General features: G+C 43.0%; 1 protein-coding gene across 1 annotated transcript; it reads right to left on the bottom strand.

Annotated features, from left to right (window-relative positions):
• Positions 1–3,196: 3,196 nt before the first annotated feature.
• ZSCAN9 (zinc finger and SCAN domain containing 9) lies at positions 3,197–13,621 on the bottom strand. The gene is made up of 6 exons (XM_082663820.1): positions 13,522–13,621; positions 11,424–11,930; positions 11,093–11,240; positions 8,320–8,418; positions 6,466–7,129; positions 3,197–3,269 (listed from the first exon to the last, which is right to left on the bottom strand). The coding sequence occupies exons 2-5, from the start codon at positions 11,838–11,840 to the stop codon at positions 6,513–6,515; spliced, it is 1,281 nt and encodes a 426-aa protein (XP_082519946.1). The 5' UTR covers positions 11,841–11,930; positions 13,522–13,621; the 3' UTR covers positions 3,197–3,269; positions 6,466–6,512.
• Between the last annotated feature and the right edge of the window lie 1,506 nt (positions 13,622–15,127).

Here is a 15,127-nt window from a genome sequence, read left to right as displayed (position 1 = left end):
AAGAAAATGGTGCAAAGATGAGAGTTGTTGAAGTTACGTGAGAGGCAGAGGGGGGTTCATTGTAATATTCTCTTTACACTTATATGTTTGAAATTTTCCATAGTAATTTTCTTTTAAATTAAACAAAATCCTACCTTCCTTCCAGAATAATTCCATCCAAAAGGCAGGGCCAAAGGAAGTGGGAGAGGAGGTGGCATCCCAGCCCAGAGTGAGTTCGGAGCCCCAGTGAGTGAGAAGAGTGTTCAGAGGGGTGAAGGAAGGAAGCTACAGCAGGAAAATTTATACTGATATATTACAACTACCTACTCCACAGACCCCATTCAAGTTTCACCAACGTAAGATCTGAGGTCTGAGCCCATGAGAGGAGCAAGACGACATGGGGAAATTGATTACACACAGGAAGGATTAATCAATTAAGTAAATACACAAGATATTGGGAGCCAGATTCCTCATGTCAGAAAAGGAGTTACAAACATGAAGAAGAGAAAGGCCGAAATGTATCCTGTGGTGTTGGATTGGAATTGAAGGTATCAGCGTGAACTCAATTCCCAATATCTACAGTTACTTATAGAAATAAATATAGATGTAGGCATGTAGGTGTATACGTGTATATACAGTATTTGATAAATAGCACTGCAATGTTTTGATATAAATGGAAAAAAAAATTTGGTTGACAAATAAAAAATTACTTTCAGTTGTTTAAAGACTTAAAAGTCAAAAAGGAAAACTTTCACACTTTTAGAAAAAAATTAGAAGCATTTTTTTATGCTCTTGAATAAAGCAAGATTTCTTTTAAAATACACAAACTGCACAAAATGTGAAGGAAAAATTTCGTAAATTTGACATCATTAAAATTTAAAACTACATCAAAAGATACTGGAAACAAGTAGAAACTACAAACAGAAGACTGACAGAAGATATTTGCAAGCCATATGATCAACAAGGATCAATATACAGACTATACAGAGAGCACTAACAAATAAACAAGAAAAAAGCCAACAATCAAACAGAATAATTGACAAGAACCATACACAGGCAATTCATAGATGTGGAATCTGGAATGACCAACAAACATAAGCAAAGATCCTTAACCTCATTATTTACTAAGAGAAGATAAATTTTAAGCCATTTCATACCCATACCTCAGCAAAATTTTGCAGAGCTTCAATAATATTTGCTAGTAAGAATGTGAAAATTTTTGAACTCTTGTACACAGCTGATGGGTGTGTAAGCCGGTATGCTCATCTTAAAAAGCAATGTCAGGGGCTTCCCTGGTGGCGCAGTGGTTGAAAGTCCACCTACCGATGCAGGGGACACGGGTTTGTGACCCAGTCCGGGAAGATCCCATATGCCGCGGAGCGGCTGGGCCCATGAGCCATGGTCGCTGAGCCTGCGCGTCCGGAGCCTGTGCTCCACAACGGGAGAGGCCACAACATTGAGAGGCCCGCGTACAGCCAAAAAAAAAGCAATGTCAGGGACTTCCCTGGTGGTCCAGTGGTTAAGACTCTGTGCTCCCAATGCCGGGGGCATGGGTTAGATCCCTGATCAGGAAACTAAGATCCCACATGGCATGCCAAAAAAACAAAAAAAACTATGTCAGTATATACTGTATAGTAAAGTTGAAAATGATATACACATGGACTTAACAGCTTTAAATTATTTAACCTGTAGGAGTCTTGTACATGAACAATAATGTTAATTGAGTCACTTTTCTGAGCCAGACACTGTTTTAGATATTCAGGATACAACAGTAACAAAAAAACAACAAAGATTTCTGCCCTCATGGAGTTTATATTCCAGTGGGGATTAACAAAAAAATAAACTATGAGAAGAATAAATACATAAATTTTAATAGGATGTCACGAGCACAATGTTTTAAAAAAAGGAATAAAAGAATAAAACAGAATTAGGACAAGACCCTGGTCATTTTTTTACCAGTCTATTCCTCAAGATTGTTTATGTAGCTGGTAATCTTGAAAGATGAGATAACACATCCCAGTGGTCAATTACCAGGCTTACTTACTGCTTGTTATAAAAGCTGAGGATTTCCTAAATTCAGGCTTCCCTGGATGCAGCATAGGCATGTTGTGTGTAGAGCATCCACCTGAGCCCATCATGTCACCTCCTTGGGACTTGGGGGCAAGGGCAACTGATGTAAATACGATGATCTCATGCTGCTTGCTATCTATGAATAACAAGTGTTAGGCTTGCTATCTATAAGAAATGGGGTGGGAAAAAAAGAAAAAAAGTAAAAAAAAGATCAGGGCCTTATATCCTGGACCCATGCAACAAGACATGTAGGAGCACAAAAGGCCCAAGGAGGACTGTCACGCCTAAGGGTTTTGAGAATTGGAGAAGAATAACAATTACAAGGACTTTTAAATAGTATGGCTATTTGGGGGGTGGGGAGGTGGGCGGGCATCGATGCATTGGAGAAACACAATGAAATTCTGAAGGCAAAATGTGAAAGGCATTGGGCCTCCTTAGAATCATATAAAATCCTTTGTTTCTGGCCCAGGAACTCGTATTTTATGCCAGATTCCATGAAACAATCACAGGCTAAGTTAATTAGCTTGTTACTAGAGTAAAATGAAATCCCAGACCCCTAAAATCTGAGAAAATATGTCCAACAGTCTTTGTCGATGTCCTTTTGCACGTTATTTGTTCTTGGGTCAAAGACTCTGGTTATGCATACACACCTATCTCATGATTTGGAGCATTACTTATGAATTTTCCTTAGACATATATTCCCTTTCAGTATTACAGTGATAAAGCTTTGCATGCATAATGATTTTTTAATAATTCAAATTCCCTCAAGATATATACATATATTGGTATAGGAGGCCAGCACTCACATTTTAACTCTTGCACTGCTTTTACCTCTTGAGGAAGAGTCACCTGCTGCCAGACAAAATTAAAGGTATTATGGCTAATTTGTAGACTCCTTAAAAATATTTCAGTTTATTAACTCCTCCCCATGGTCACTTTTAAAGACCCCCTTGAAACTAAAAGATTCACTTCTCTGCTGAAACACAGAGAAATTTAGGGACTGCTCAAGTTCCCCATCTAATTACTAGCAAAATTAGCACTAGAAGCTTTGTTACCCAGAGCTTCAGTTATCCAGTAAGATTTCTACCCACCTATATTGTTTCTCATGAACAGTACCCCTCACCTACATTATTCATCAGCTGTTGTACAGGTAACAGTGGTGACTCTCCTGGCTTGGGTAGTCCACAGTCCCATGAATAAGACTGGAATTTCAGTCAGACCTAAGGAAACAGATTCAGGAAAGTAAATAACAGAAGTGGAGGAAGTTGGAAAGTGGCAAATGACATCAAGCACTTGGTTAGGTACTGCCACTGTGAGAGGCTACAGCATGAGCTGTGATGAAAGCCAGCCTTTGATGTGATCTCAAAGAGAAGTCTAGTATATTCCTTCTCTCTCCATTTCTCTACCTTGCTCCCAAGGGGATTGGGCAAACCTGGAAACACTGCCTCAGATACCTGCATTTTCTCTACGAGTCAAAGAAAGTTTCCTAAGGGTGAACAGAATGTAGAAGACATCTAGGATTTCCCAAATTGTGGGTTAAGTTCTGAGTTAACTTCTTGCTATATGAGCTTCAGAGAATCTCCTGGTTACAGCCTTCATCTAGCTCATCTGATAGTAATACCTTTCTGTTCAACAATTAGTTCTATACCTTGAAAGTGCCCCCAAAGCATTGGCCTCTGATGCATTGGGTATCATCTTGTTAAATATTCAAGGGTAGGATGACCGGCAACTGGTCCGAGTGTGAGGATGTCATCCAGAATGTGAAGAGGAGGTAGTGACTGTGCTGGAGGATCTGGAGAGAGAACTTGGTGAACCAGGAGAGCAGATGAAAAGGTTGATGTGGGACTCTGTGTGTGTGTGTGTGTGTGTGTGTGTGTGTGTGTGTGTGTTTGTGTGTGTGTGTGTGTATGATACAAAAGTGGGTGAGTCAGGGCTCTTTCTGAATAGGCTCCACCACACCTATTTCTTGTCATTCCACCACCCCTCGAGCAGTGGTTCTTGACTTCATTTAGTTCTCCAACCCTTTTGAAAATATGATGGACATTATGGGTCCTCAGTGTATTAAAATTAATCACTACCATAGTAATGCCCTTTTGAATCTAAATGTTCTTAATTACTCATAGGTCCCAGCTGATCCTCTCGAGAAGGAAAGAAGGAGTTGTTATGTCTCCAAACAGATCAGGAACCCCTGAAATTTCACCTCTGGTCCCATAAGCCACATCCCCTTTAAGAGGCTGGTGAGGGGAAAGGCTGCCTCTGGGGGCTCACCTTTTCTAGAAAGCCTCAGCTGACTTCACAGGGAGGTGAGCCACTCTGCAGAAGTGAGAGTTTCAGGAAGTCAAATGGACAAGTATGAATTTTTGGTTTTTTAACACATGTTTTTTCTGGTTACACACATTTTTTTAAAAATTGATTGAATGCTAAATTTGTAATTACTCCTTAGTTTATAAGGACAGAGAGACCAGAATCACATGGTAAATAAAAGCATCTCCTGAACTGATTCTCTTTAAACTGTAATTTTTAAAAAAGCTTGACTCCATTTTTGATGTTTGATCACTGACAGCTTTCAACCTCTATCTTCCCCTTCCCTTCTGCCCCACATCTGGGCAAGTTTATAAGAAATCCCAGTGCCTCCTCACTTGGCACCTGAAGGAAGTTCAAGCTATGCAAGCCCTTATCTATTTGTGCAATGAGAACTATTTCCTGGACCCATCCCCTAATCACAATAAAAACCAGGGCCACTAACTCTCACTCTCCTTATGCTACTCAAGCCAGTTTTGGACCAGCTTGGGTGCTGCCCTGCTATCTCCAGAGAGTTCCATGATGAGAGTAATAAATTTTTCATACATTCTTGTGTGTGTGCATGGCATCATCTCTAGTAACTGGGAAGCGGGGTCCATACCACCTCTGTAGGATCATCACATTCACAGTTCAAAGATAAGTAACACAGAATGTGAAAGGGCCATATAATCCCCCATCCACCCTAGTTACCATGTTGACAGTTTGTTGCATATTTGCCCTGCACAGTCAAATCTTGACGCATCCATAACCATTCTGTACCATTCTGGATAAGTTCCTATGCCCATCTTCAGTCCTTTTACCGACTGATGTCCACTGTCTGAACTTTTCCTTCCTTTCTTCATCCCACGTACATGTTCTCTGTCTTCCTGGCCCCTGGCACCACAGATTTCATCTTTCTCATGCCCTTCTCATATTATTCCCTCTTCATATAGTTTTCAGATATACACAAACTTCCTACTCTTGCATTTCATTTGGAAGATTTTCTCCCTTACAACAGGTCCCTTCTTTTCACTGGATTATTGTTTCAGATGGAAAGGTCAGGACTGATAAAGGGATAGCAGTTCCAAAGAAAATACAGTTATATGGGAAGGTATGTAGAACACTGAATGAGAGCATTCACCAGGATCCTAAGTGTGAAAAAAACAATGGACATGAGATTAGATCAGAACATCAGCAGACAACTCCAGACCTAAGCAAAGCGACAGAAGGGAAAAACTCAGGACATTTAATATGGTAGTTTTTAAAGCATCTTATGGATGATGACCCAATGCTCCGATGTCTTGTACTCAGAATACCGATGACTTTTTGTAACGCTGAAGATGTGACGGGAAAGCACTAAGGGAATTTCAGGTGACTAAGCTCAAATGAGGGAATCTGAGAATACCAGTATGAAGCATGACACTGTAAACAGATTGGAATTTGGAGTCAAAAGCCAAGGGTTTAACTAAGAAGACCCGATGTGAGATGTTAACACTAGAGGAAGCTGGGTGAACGGTATATAAGCACTCTATCTTTGCAACTTTGTTATAAGTCTAAAATTATTCCATAATTTAAAGTTACTAAAAATAAAAGTCCAGGGTTTAAGCCTTGGTGCTGAGGCTTGGGTTTTGTGAATCTTCAATTCCTCATCTGTAAAACAGGATAATGATAATACTCATTTCCCTGTGTGGTTGTTGTGAGGACCAACTGTGGTTAAGTAAGTGGAACCCAGCCAGTGCTGGTCACTATCCCAGGGGAGCATCACGCAGGTGTCAGAGGGAAGCAGTAGGCACAAAAGGTATTTACTATGCAGGTACTGGGGAACGGGGGACACCAAAGACCCATTTACTGTAAAACATCAGCAGAGCTCTACGGGATCTTTAGGGGTTAAACACAGATACAGATCTTTCTGGCATGTTGGCTATAGCAGTGCCATTTATTACATTATTAGAAAAGTTTAGCAGCCATCTCAAAAAGAATAAATAAGAGAGATGGGGGTAGTAAGAACAGGAAAGTGCAAAGGAACCAAAGGGAAAGTAGCAGCTTCAAAAACCCAAACCTCCCTCTTTGAATGTCCCCAGACCAAAATACACTTAGTGGAGACAGGAAGAAAGGCGTTTTCTAGTCTCAACCTACCCCGCACGACTTGGCCAGTGATCTGGAAAACTTGCACACAGCTTGGATTAGACCAGCTCTGCCACCACGTGGATCTTCTGATGGCGGATGAGGTTGCAGTGGCGATTAAAGCTTTTCCCACATTTGTTGCAATGGTGAGGTCGCTCCCCTGTGTGGCTTCTCTGATGCTCGATGAGAAATGAACGCCGACCGTAGCTCTTGTTGCACTGGCTGCACTGATAGGGCTTTTCTCCCTTGTGGATTCTCTGATGCTGGATGAGACCGGCACTCTGACTGAAGGCCTTCCCACACTCCTTACAGTGGTACCGTTTCTGAATATTGTGGATTCCTCGGTGATTAAAAAGACCCGAACTCCGACTGAAGGTTTTCCCACACTCATTACATTCGTAGGGTCTTTCTCCAGTGTGAACTCTTTGATGTCGAACAAGACCTGAGCTCTGAGCAAAGCTCTTCCCACATTCTTCACATCTGTGTGGTCCGGTTCCTAAGGGGTTTCCCCAGTGCCTCTCTACCCCACCCTTGCAGTCACCAACTTCTCTGTGTCGCGGATCCTGCTGTGATATCTCCCAGGTCTGTCCGTAAGACATTTTCCCATGTGGTTCCACTCTCTTAGGACAGTCTTTCCTTAGCACCAACTCTCTGTTCTCAGTCTTGGTCATTCCATCTGAAACAAAAAAGACCAGGTAAATGTCACTTGTCCCCTGAGCCTAGTGACAGGAGGGTCACTATGTGCACAGAAATGCAAGGTGCTTCTATTCTGATGTCACTCTACGTCATAGAGTAGGCAGGAGGTTAGAAGCAGAAGGGCCAGTGTGTTAACACCTTCTTCTAGGTAATGAGGGAGGTTTGCCCTCTTTGGAGAAATGCAGCTTGATCCACCCCAACATGGATGGGGCCTGGAGAGAATTTTTTTTATACTTCTTCACGGGAAGAGAAGGGTCAGGATCAGAGTGGCTTCTTTGGAGTCTTCCCTGAGAACTCCCTCCCCTCTGTGAGGCAGGGAGCCTCCAAGTGACCCTTTCCAAGGAAACTGACCTTATGTATACATTCATTCAGTCAGTCATTTATGGAACAAGTGCTGAGCTTCTCCTATTCTAGGTGCTTCAGGCAGTACTTTATGTTTCTAATCCATAACCATCCCAGGTGCATCCCCAGCACAAAGCCTTTGCTCTAGCGCCTCTCTCTTTCTGGAAAGCTCGGACCTCAGATAACAGCAACCCTCACTCTCTCACTTCCTTCAAGTCTTTGCTCAATTCTCACCCTAATTCTTCTATTTAAAACTACAATCTGTGTGCCCCATCCATAGCAGTCATAACCCCCTTAGGCAGTTCTATTTGTGCTTCATTCCATAACACCACCTCCTAACATATCATCTCCTTATTTATATGCTTATTGTCTGTCTCCCCCTTGCTACAATCTCATCTCCGCGGAAACAGGATCTTTCTGGTTTATTCCCTGAGAAGCAAGCTTGGCACATAGTGGCTGATCAATAAATATTTGCTGAATGAATAAAAGAGAAAGGACTGAAATCAGTGCTACTACTATGGCCTCAATTGACTGGCCCAGGGACCAGCACTGAGGCAAAGGCTGCCTGTAGGACTGGTTCATGTTGGACAGTGTCCAACCAACCCAATTAGACCCTCTCTGCTTGGAAGAGTTGAAGGTGAGAATGGAGACAAACAGACCCAAACTGTCTAAACACTAGAGAGCAGCTGCTGTGGAATTCTTAGGGTTCCCAAGGTGTGATTCCCACCTTGCAACCCAGAAAAGCCCAAGGAAAATTGCCCCCAACCCCCTCCTTTAACCAACATCTGGCTTTTTCTCCCATATCTAACTGCACTGTCCCTCACACACCTGGATAGGTACCTCTTAGGACTCCTGTGGGGTGAGACCATGGTTCTTCTCCTCCTTTTAGCTGGGAGATGACAACAGGTTTGCAAAACAGAAATGTGCCTGCAGAGAAGAAATGGGCCACAAGTGAGATCAGTACTGCTGCCCAAACTTCACATTTATATCTGAAATGCGCAAAGGAACTGGGTAGAATATAAAAACGAAGACATTTCTCACCTTTTAATAATTATCATTTATACAGCCTTCCATGACTTACAAAGCACTTTCACATACATTATCAAACTAATTCACCACAAACCCCCTGATGCTATTATCCCACTTCTTTAAAGAACTAGGAAAAAAAAAAGAACTAGGAAAAAAATAAAAGGCAGACAGACATATACCTAGACAGACTCTATATTTAGAAAAAAGTCTGGAAAATGTACAGCAATTTGACGAGAGTGGTTACTCCTGGGGAGTTGGACTTAGAGGAGAACTTTTACTTTTTACTATGTAAACTTATGCATTATTTGTATTTTCTTTTACTATCACTAAGAATTCTAAACGAAATTCAAACTCGGTGATATAAAGTAACTTTAAATGTTGCTTGGCTAAAAAACCAAACAGCTGGAACTTCGATTTGGTCCTTTTAATCCCAAACACTATGTTGCTTTACAAAATAAGCTTGTCCTAAATGTATAACACACACCTGCATTGATAGTCCTATAGGGAGAATTCTCTGATCTGTAGATGCCCTCTGGATACTCTCCTGTAGCCACTGTAGATGCTTAATAAATATTTGTTGAATGAATGAATGACTAGATGGATGGATGGGGGAACAGACTTACTCAGATGTACCCTGGAGGAAGGGTTCTCAGCAGGGTTCTAGGTGCAGTTTGGAAAGTAGAAGAAAGGAGAAAATAAATGGAAAATGAAAAATCCAAGTTCATGGGGAGAGGAGGAAGAAAGTAGCAAAGAAACTGACTGGAAAGATGCTCATAAAGGGGGAAAATGAAACCAGAAAGAATTTTAATAAGATGAAGTCATGGGAGTCAGAGGAAGGTCTGCAGTGTGCACAGAATTTACTCATCAAATATAATTTTAATTTAAATCAAGAGATGTGTTCCAAAATCCAAGATAACTGTATGATTGGTAGGATAAATGAAATGAATAGAAGCAGGAGGCAGAGCAGCAAGAAAAGCTGTGACTTGGATACATATGGAGTAATGTGAAAATGAAAACAGGAAACCTCTGCTGTAGATGGGTTACCAGAAGGGTAACAAGAAGTCAGAAAGAGGCTGTGATGTTATGTGTGGGAAATTAGACAGAATTTGGAGCCAAATTCTGCAGGGAGAGCTAGAATGGGAAGGCAGCTGACTCAGCCCCAAGTGCCCACTACTATACCCACTGGTGCCCAGTACTGACACCACTAAGGAGATTGCATACAAGGAAATGGCAAAGTCTATTCCACTGGATTTTCTCATCCAGTTTGCCACCTACTAAGCATATCTCATATCTTCTGACTGCAAATGTAAACCCAAATTGACAAGGGTGGCACTGGTAGTTTCTGATAAGAACAGTTACTATATATTAAGCATAATGCGTGCCAAGTGTTTTTCACAAATTGTTTGTATTCAACGCTCACAACAACCTTCTGAGGTACATTTTTGTTATAGACTGAACTGTGTTATCCCCACTGCGAATTCGTATGTTGAAGCCCTGTTTTTGTTTATTTATTTGTTTAATTTTGGTTGCATTGGGTGTTCGATGCTGCACCCGGGTTTCTCTAGTTGCGGCAAGCGGGGGCTACTCTTCGTTGCGGTGCGCGGGCTTCTCATTGCGGTGGCTTCTCTTGTTGCGGAGCACGGGCTCTAGGAGCGTGGGCTCAGTAGTTGTGGCTCGCGGGCTCTAGAGTGCAGGCTCAGTAGTTGTGGCACACGGGTAGTTGCTCCGCGGCATGTGGGATCTTCCCAGACCAGGGCTCGAACCCGTGTCTCCTGCACTGGCAGGCGGATTCTTAACCACTGCACCACCAGGGAAGCCCTGAAGCCCTGTTTTTGGAGATAAGGTCTTTAGGGAGATAATTAAGGTAATTAAAGGTGGGGCCATAATCCAATAGGACTGATGTTCTTAGAAGAAGAGGAAGAACTACCAGAGCGCTCTCTGACTCTGTCTCTCTCTCTCTCTCTCTCCACAGGCACATGCAGAGAGGAATGCCCATGTGAGGACACAGCAAGAAGGCCGCTCTCTACAATCCAGGAAGACAGGTCTCACCAGAAACCAACTCTGATGGCACTCTGATCTTCAATTTCTAGCCTCCAGAACTATGAGAAAAAAAACTTCTGTTGTTTAAGCCACCCAGTCTGTGATATTCTGTTACAGCAGCCTGAGCAGACTAAGACAATACTATTATTAACCCCATTTTGCAGATGAAGAAACCTTGATCAATCGGTTAAGTAACCTGCCCAGGTACAAGCAGCTTCCAAGAGGCAAAGCCATGATATGAACCTGTCTGTCAAACCTTGAAGCCCATTCTCTAAAGTTGTGCTCCACAGTGATTCCTAAAAGTCTTCCGAATGTACCATGTGCCAGCAGACAAGAGAGCTTCCAGGATGGTACCCAGGGGAAGACTGCATGCAGAGGATCGGGACAAAGACAAGCACACTAGGCACTCGGAAGCACTGAACATTGCTGGTAAAGCGTCTTCTGACCCCCTGGTTTCCCAGCTCTGTTTTTTTGTTGGTTTGTACTTGACCAGGTGGGATATGTTCAACACCAGATAAATCCTGTCCCTCACCTGTCTTTCCGATACGGTGGGGCTCCTGAGCAGGGTCACATGTGAGCTGGGGCTCCTTAGGCTGGGACTGAAGGCCCAGTGACATCTGCTCTCCTAGAGACACTGTCTCTTTAGAGAGGACTTCTCGTCGGTGTCTGTAGGCTACCATCTAGAAATAAAGAGACAAGATGTGACTTCTGAAGAAATTAATTGTCTAAAGAAACATTTCCCAGAGAGAAGCAGAAAGCTGAGTCTCATTTAATCAGCAAAGTCAAGAGGATACAAAGCAGAGGACACAAAGGTCCTCAGTGACCCTACATATACTCTTTCCCTGGCGAATCTCCCTTCCTACCTCATGTTGTGGTTCATCGAGCTCTCTCTCCAGATCCTCCAGCAGAATCACTGCCTCTTCCCCACTCTCTGGACAGTGCTCCTGCACCCAGCCTTGCACCTCCTTGGGCAGGATACACAGGAACTGCTCCAGCACCAGCAGGTCCAGAATCTGCTCCTTCGTGCTCACATGCGGGCTCAACCACTGGTAGCAAAGATCCCGGAGTCGGGTGAGAGCCTCCCTTGGTCCAGGGGTCTCCTGGTAGCAGAGCTGTCGAAAGCGCCTTCGGAAGATCTCCCTTGCCAGTGGATTATTGCGTTTCAGTCCGGATTCCTGCATTTGGAGGTGACTTTCTGCCTCTGCTTTCACTGTCAGTTCTTCCCAAACATCACGAGCTTGAACATCCAGGGATATAACCTCCTTGGAGTCTGTATTCATTTTGATCTCGAACAGCTTAAAAGGCACCCTCTAGCTGGAGCTATGTTTTAGAAACACCTTTGGAAGTTCCCTCCTAAGCAGTAAAAATCACTGTTTAGGTAGAAAAATGGCAATAGTTAATGACAAAAAACTGATAATATAAGCAACTGTCATACACCTAAAGCTCTTCACTGAAAGTAAAGTGACTTGGTAACCAAAGATGAGAATAGTGGAAAATATAAGGTCATAATGTACAAAAAGCATAGGTTTTCAAGTTACCCAGACCTAGGTTTTATTCCAGTTCTAACTTTTACTAATTGTTTGACCTTGTGCCAATTTCTTATCTTGTTTCAATCTCACTTTTTTAATGTGAAAAAGAAATAGCAATAATACCATACAGAGTTCATGGAGGAATTAAGGGCCATACAGATCACTCAGAATGGTTAAAAAGTTCAGACTCACTGTATAAAAATCAAATTAGAGAAAGAATAAATGGAAATATTGCTCTTGCCTTTAAAAATAATTTTTAAAAATTTATTTATTTGGCTGCGCCAGGTCTTATTTGCGGCACGGGGGATCATTTAGTTAGGGGGGGCGGGATCTAGTTCCCTGACCAGGGATAGAACCCGGGCCCCTGGCACTGGGAGCGCAGCGTCTTACCCGCTGTACCACCAGGGAAGTCCCTGTTGTTCTTGTCTTTGACTAAATGAACCAACTTTTATTGAAATCTTTACTTGAGTTTTTTAAATTAATCTTCAAAACAACCATTAAGGCTGGTTTCATTTTTACTAAATTTACAGAAAGGAAAGCTTAGGTCGACTGCAAGTCCTGTAAGCTTTCCACACTGCTCTGCTGCTTCCTAAGAGTAACAGCCAACACTGTACAACAGTCTACAACATGCTTTCAGATACAAGACCACATTTAATCCTCACAATTACCCTCTGAGGTTTGATTACAATCACTATTTCACTAGATAAGAAATGGGAGCCAGGGGAAGTTAAGTAAGTTTCTTAAGGTCAAATTCTTTGTGCGGACAGTTCTAAGAATCCACAGAAGCCCAAGAGAAAAGTGTGCTCATATCCAGGCAGTGCCTGAGACCCAGGAGGTCTGAGTGTCTCCAAAATGTCAGGAGTGCAGACCAGAAGCTGAATTCCAGCTTGACAGGCCCTGTGGCAGACAGCTAGGGAATCGGAATCCGGGGCTTAGGGGTGGGAGGGGAAGAGCAGGGAGCCCTGATTATGTACTTTTAATTTCTAGGCTCCCCAGGGATTTGTACGCACTCCAAGGTTTGAGAATCAATGAACTAAGGGAAAGGGAATCGGAAAATGTCACATTCTGCACTTGACAAGCAGTCATTCAACGCCCCTTCATCTGCTTTTAGAACCAAAGAGTGAGAGTGTATAGACACTGGCTCTCCAAGAGGAAGGCTGCAAAAAGTCTTTACAAATTTGTCCTTAACTTCCTTGTCCCCGAGGATATTTCCCCAGACTCCAGGCGTTTCCTGCCCTGAGTCCTAATCCTGCTGCCGTTATTCACCGCAGTGAACCTCCCCGAGACCTCTCCCGCGTAACGTCCCCCCAGCCCGGGTGACGGATCGGCTCCAGGATCGCGGGGCACGACCCAGTGGCCCGGGGCCGAAGCTCACTTTCCACACCCCTTTCTCAGCCACACCCACCCAACCCCGGTTCCCGGGCCGACTCACCGGACCTGGAAAAGGTGAGGAGGTTGGGGGCTCCCGCCCCGACGCTGGGAGGACCGCGCCGGGAACAATGGCCCTGCGGGAAAGACGCCAGCCCGCCGCGGGGCCCACCGCGCACGGGCACTTCCGGCCGGTCTAGGATTCAGTGTCTCGTTTCCTACCTCCTACGCGTGCCTCACCTGGAACCAGCCGCCAATTTCCTGGGCGTCCGGTTCGATTTCAACTGTGAATCACATAATCAGAATTCGTTACGTGTGTGGACCTCAGATAGGTTTTAAACTGAAAATACAGATGAAGCACAAAACGTTAATTATTGAAAATGCTTATTTTTAACACATTTAAAAAATTAATACATTACCTATGACTTTTTAAAAGGCTCAGACAATGCCAAAATTAATAAAGTAAAAGGTGAAATCCCATCCTGTCCCTCCTAAGCCTCAGTTCCCTGAGATAACCGCTGTCACCGTTAGCTTGGAATTTGCATGTATAATTCTCATCTCTGTCTCTCTCTCACACACGTTAGATAGATAGATGGATAGACAGGCATTGAGCTATTTTACATTTAGCTTTTCCCCCATCACTTATTTTAACGTTTTCACGTCATGTATCCCAGACATCTTTATCAGTCAGGCAGGTCTAACTCATTTAGTGGCTGCATAATAATAGTACATCAAGTACATGCCTGGCAATTTATTTGACCAGGCCCTTACATATTGATAGAGGTCTTCTTTCCTTCCTACTTTTCTTCCCTCCTTCCTTCCTTTTTTTTGTTTGTTTGGTTTGGTTTTGGTTTTATATGTTTGTTTGTTTGCTACAAAGTTGTCTGGATTCTTAGTAGTAATATAAAATCAGTCCAAAACCTATTAAATTACCTTTATTAGTACCAAAGAGCATAATTATAAGTACTGTTTGTCATTCATTAATTTTATTATGCCAAAAAGAATGGTGGTAATTCATAGATTATGTTTTGCTTTGTTTTAATGGAACCTCGTTGTTTATTTATTTTATCACAGTAATAAAAAAGCATCTTGTATGTTAATGGAGGTTCCATGATGCTTTTTTTTTTTTTTTTTTTTTGCGGTATGCGGGCCTCTCATTGTTGTGGCCTCTCCCGTTGCGGAGCATAGGCTCCGGACGCGCAGGCTCAGCGGCCATGGCTCATGGGCCCAGCCGTTCCGCGGCATGTGGGATCTTCCCAGACCGGGGCACGAGCCCGTCTCCCCTGCATCTGCAGGCAGACCCTCAACCACTGCGCCACCAGGGAAGCCCCCATGATGCATTTTAACTCCAAAACTGTAGCTGTGTAAATTTCTTTAGTTGTTTTACACAACCTAGCCATCTGAGGTCATTAAATAAGCTCAAGCTTCATCCTTTACTTTAGCTTCTTCCAAATATCCAGTAACTGTGTATTAAGAGCACCAGCATGAAGAAAACTTGCCCCCAATCCTGATCACTTTCTCCAGCATACCTCACTTGCAAAGCCCTCAGTACAACTTTCCTAAAAACTATAAAATGGGAGTAAATGCTCAACTTCTCTTGGGCTTTAAATGTGTTATTCTCTTCCATTTTTGATGCCTATCTGTGACAAGTAAACACAGTTTTCATGCTC

The sequence above is a fragment of the Grampus griseus genome, assembly GCF_964374135.1.
Source record: "Grampus griseus genome assembly, chromosome: 10".
Taxonomy (NCBI): Eukaryota; Metazoa; Chordata; class Mammalia; order Artiodactyla; family Delphinidae; genus Grampus; species Grampus griseus.
Note: the sequence above shows the minus strand (reverse complement) of the source record. Positions and strands in the feature narration are given on the sequence as shown.

Excerpts from the sequence above, each read along its gene's own strand:
- ZSCAN9 (XM_082663820.1), bottom strand. The coding sequence starts at position 11,840 with ATGAATACAGACTCCAAGGAGGTTATATCCCTGGATGTTCAAGCTCGT. Across the intron at positions 11,241-11,423 it reads TCGATGAACCACAACATGAG|ATGGTAGCCTACAGACACCG; the intron begins GTAGGAAGGGAG and ends CTTTATTTCTAG. Across the intron at positions 7,130-8,319 it reads CCTAAGAGGTACCTATCCAG|ATGGAATGACCAAGACTGAG; the intron begins GTGTGTGAGGGA and ends TTTTTGTTTCAG.